General features: G+C 36.6%; 1 protein-coding gene across 1 annotated transcript; it reads left to right on the top strand.

The window, feature by feature from the left end:
• Nucleotides 1–255: 255 nt before the first annotated feature.
• On the top strand, nt 256–4,410 carry LOC124896132 (glycine-rich cell wall structural protein 1-like). Its single transcript, XM_047407670.1, has 4 exons — nt 256–334; nt 399–605; nt 690–764; nt 4,259–4,410. Exons 1-4 carry the CDS (start codon nt 256–258, stop codon nt 4,408–4,410), a joined length of 513 nt encoding a protein of 170 aa, XP_047263626.1.
• The last annotated feature ends 420 nt before the right edge of the window (nt 4,411–4,830 follow it).

Below are 4,830 nucleotides of genomic sequence, written 5' to 3'. Positions count from 1 at the left end.
ACTACGTAGTTGTTATTTTTCACTTTATTCCTGCTTGTATCTGTCATTTTTTTGTCTTCACAAGTAACAGAGTTTGAGAAGAGTTCTACATTTGTTCTTTCTTATAAAAATTAGGTCTTTTTAGTTAATGATGAAAAAAATATTTTTAGTTGTATTATCTTCAAGTATGGGTTAACAACTTAGAGTTTTGATGCTAAAAACATAGCAAGAATCTGAGAAAACCCTAGTTTTTATTGTAGTGTTTCTTTAACTTTCATGGTATTATTAGATAGTATTAGTAGTGGTGGTGGTTGTCTTGTTAGTTATTTTGTTGGTGGTGTTAGTGGTGTTGGTGGTCTTGTTGGTGGTGTTGGTGGTCTTGTTGGTGGTGTTTGTGGTCTTGTTGGTGGTGTTATTAGATAGTATTAGTAGTGGTGGTGGTTGTCTTGTTAGTTATTTTATTGGTGGTGTTAGTGGTGTTGGTGGTCTTTTTGGTGGTGTTTGTGGTCTTGTTGGTGGTGTTAGTGGCGACATTGATGGTATTGGTGGTGTTGGTGGTTTTGGTATTAGCGTAGGTGTTGGTGGTGGTGGTAGTTTTTATGGTAGTTGTGGTGGTCTTGGTGGTGGTATTTGTGGGATTGGTATTGGTATTGGTGGCAATTTTGGTGGTGTTGGCATTGGTGGTATTGGTGTTTGTGTTGGTGCTCTAGGTGATTATGCTGGTGACGTTGGTATTGGTCGAGTTGGTGGTAGTGGTTATATTGGTGGTCTTAGTGTTGGTGTTGGTATTGGTAGCATTGGAGGTGGTGGTGGTGGTGGTATTGGTAGTGTTGGTGGTGGTGTTGGTTGTCTTAGTGATGATGTTGGTACTCTTGGTGGTTGTGTTGGTGGTGTTAGTGGTGGTAGTAGTGTTGGTGGTGGTGTTTGTGATGGTGGTGGTGGTTTATCTATTGCAATAGGTGGAACATCTAGTGGGAGATATTAACTTAGGTCTTCAAATAGATTTCCCATCTATGGTAACAAATGTTTTAGTTGTTAGCATAAGACAAACTAGTAGCAAAACTGTTTTGATCTCATCCATCAGGTTGTTCATCTGTTGTAATAGGTTATGCATCTGTTGAAATAGATGATTCATCTGTTCCAACTGATGGGTTATCGGTTTGAATATTTTTTTGTAACATGGCGTATAAAAATTTATTGAAATTTGTCTTAAATTTTTTTTAAAATTTTGTAGACATCAATTGTAATGAATTTTCAGTTTTTATGTCGTTTGTAGTTAAAAGATGTTTTCCAAAAGAAAAGAAAATGAAAGTGGATCAACTTCTAACCATCTAACAAAAAAGGCTAGAGTACAGATGGATTCGGAGGAACTTCCTGAACAATCTCAGTCAGGGAAAAGTGAAGCTAAGAATAATTTTGAAAATAATGTTGGGGGATATGGAGAAGGGTTTGTAGAGGATGGTGAGGAAAATAAAAGTGAGGAGGAAGAAGAATAATATAAACAAGAAGAGGAGGAAGTAAAAAGTGAGAAAGATAATGATGATCATCATGATGATAATTCACCGCCAATGTGGCATGAATTAAGATTGAAATCCTAGCATGATCCTATCAAAACTATTAGAATTGATAGTTTTCAAGTTGAGATGCTGATATATAACCCTACAGAACTAACTGGTGATTTTGTAGTTAAATCTCAGTTGAGGGAACCTTTTGATGAATTTAGGGATACTATGAAGAATGAAAAACTAGAGAAATTTTTAAGAAGGGCTGCTTTGGACACTTTGTTAAGCTGTTTGAGGACAACAATGCTCATTTTCAAATGATCATGGTATATGGTCTTCTCAAGCATAGGATCAAGTACATGGTGGGTGATAAAGATTTAAAGGAGGGGGTCAAAAAGATGGATGAAATCTTGATCAACTACTGTGGTATGCCGGTTTGTTTTGCCATGAAAGAATTTGCCATAGTGACAGACTTGAGATGTGATCATCCAAAACAACCTCTCATCAAAGAATCACCCCGTAAAAAGTCCAAGGCAAGTAGGATAGCCAAACCAACACCATCAAATAAAGGAAAGAAATTGTCTAAGCGACCACCCACCAAAACCAAAAAATATAAGGAAGAAATAGATGGGTAGTTGGACATTGTTGGATGTGGATACAGAGCCACGATGTTGTTACAATATCTCAAGGATAAAGCCATACCAAAAAACTACAAGGAGGTATTGTTCTTGGTTTGATTTTCCCTTTCTGTTATATTGGTTTAGTTTATATTGAATAATTATTATGACTTGTTTTGGTTTGCTTCCTGTTTACATTTTTTAGGCATGGGCGTTTGAAGCCATTCCTTCCCTCCAAAAGTAGGTCAAGGATTACCCGGATAAGGTTTCTCATCCAAGGATCCTTAGTTGGTTAGCTGTAAAGAGCAACACAAGAATAAGAAGGTTGATCTGTTTAACCCTCTGGATAATACATGATTCATGTGTTACAATAGATTGGTAATCTATTGCAGATTATCTGAACAAATTACCCATTTAGTGCAATAAATTGGTAATCTATTATGACAGATGAGTCATTTTTCACAATAGATTACCCATTTGTTGCTTTGGTTCTCTAAACCTGACTTAACAAATTACCCATCTATTGTAACTGATGCAATAGATATGTAATTTGATGCAACAGAAGGTTAATCTATTGTCATATATGAATCATCTACTGCACCATAAAGATTATTTGTTGCATAAGTTATCTGTGTTAACACATTACCCAACTGACTGCAAATTATTATTTGATTTAAACGTATCTACCCTTTTTTTAAGTTGTGCATCCATGGATTGTGCTATTGAGCAATAGTTGGGAGTGGCTTATTTTATTACTCTAAGTCTTGGTTATGTAATAGCAAACCCAATAGTGGAGTTAATAAAGAAGGAATTGGATGGAGCAACAGCCATAAAAAGAGCAGTTAGGCAAGGTCAGCCTAATATTGAAGCTCTTCATGACCAACCTATTGCAACAGATCCGTGTGTTGCTTCTGAGGGTAATGTTGGTGGAGTTGTTGATTTGGTGGCAGCCATGTTGATGCCAGTCATGATAATGAGCATGTTGATGCTCAAGAAAAAATAAATATGTTTGAAATCACCCCTTACACTGGTCCCTCTCACCCTTACATCAGTCCCTCAAACCCTTACAGTAGTCCCTCTTACCCCTTTTAACCCTTATGTTCTCATTGAAAATACAACGAGAGCATAGACAAATAGGATAGACTCTTTGAAAAGGTAGAGGCTATCGCTAAAGCTTTTGAGAAATTAAAATCAAAGAAGGGTGTCATACCATCCAAGAAGGTGAGTGCTCCAAACACTCCTACAGTGGCGGTTAGGAAGAAAAAAAGAACAATTAGACATATACTCTCAATAATGAAACCAAAAAAATTGCAACTCCTTCCTCTGCAAAATATGTTGAAGTTCAGGGACCATTGAAAAGGGTGTACATATACACAAAACTTAACGCCAAACATAAGGTTGCTCTGCGAAAGACCATAATTTCCAAGCAATGCGCAAAAGAATTAACCATCCATACCTTTTCCCCCAAAACTTCAAGAATATGATAGATATACATCAGTTGTACGTGGATAAGGTAAGTTTACTTTCCCTAACCTAGCCTTCTAATCTACTCCACGAAGAGGATGATAGATATGTATCATATGTTGAAATATCTGGGTGTTCTGGTCAACTGGCGGTGGTTCTGTTGCAATAGATTATCCATCTGTAGCATAAGTTGCATTAGATGAGTAATCTATTAGTAGATTGAGAGAACCCTATGCAACAGATGGACCATTCATTACATCTTTCCACTTTGTTTTTCTTTTTTAAAATTACTAACCTATTTAAAAATTGTCTTCTTACATAACAATATGTTGATGAAATTCTCTGCCTGATGAGGGGTAGGAAATTAGCATACCCGTAAGCTTATGATATTGCTGATAGGTAATGGACCTCAACTTCTATAGTAATTTCAAGGATAAGTACACTGACCTCATTAATCAAGCATCAAATCCTGGTGGCCCGGGATTTGATTCGTTGGTTTCTTGGTTTGAATGGAAAGATATTATGATTAATTAAGTTAGAGGAGAGAGGTCATATCCATACAGCAAGGATTAGACCAAAGCAAAGAGGATTTTTGCAGTCATGAAGGTGGAGAAAAAATATTTTCTAGCTATTGAAATACTACTCAAAGAGGGAATGATGAAGGCTTATAACTGCAACTTGCCTGTCTTCAACGAGGTAGATTTTTTTACCAAGATGCAGCCACTGTTGGCATTGTTCCCCAACTTGTTGAGGCAGAGTGGACTGATGAATCATTTGCCAGTGAAATTGTTGAAGCAAACATGGGATTTGTAAGGTCGAAAAAAGGACAAGTACCTTCCAAAGAATGAAACCGATGTCGCATGTGGGTCGTACGTGCTTGCACACATTGAGTATTTACTGAACGGCACAGAAATAGTCGAGCCAATGACCTTTATGTCCGACAACGTTGTGGTAAGGATGCAAGAGGTCTGGGCTTATGGGGTACTAACAAAATTGTTAGAGCCTATGTATAAAAAAAAGGAGTAGAAACACAAACACCATGACAATATGATAATTTTTTATATTTGATGAAAATTGAACTTTTTATAATGCAATAGACTATCTAGCAGTTGTCATAGCTAGTCTATTTGTTCTGACAAATAGCTTATCTTTTGTAATAGGTTGGTCATATGTTGCATTATGCAGGTGTTTATATCTAAGTCTATTTGTTGCAACAGATATGTCATCTATTGGAACAAATTAAAACAGTAGGAAGACCTGTTTGATAA

The sequence above is a fragment of the Capsicum annuum genome, chromosome 2, assembly GCF_002878395.1.
Source record: "Capsicum annuum cultivar UCD-10X-F1 chromosome 2, UCD10Xv1.1, whole genome shotgun sequence".
In the NCBI taxonomy this organism is placed as follows: Eukaryota; Viridiplantae; Streptophyta; class Magnoliopsida; order Solanales; family Solanaceae; genus Capsicum; species Capsicum annuum.
Note: the sequence above shows the minus strand (reverse complement) of the source record. Positions and strands in the feature narration are given on the sequence as shown.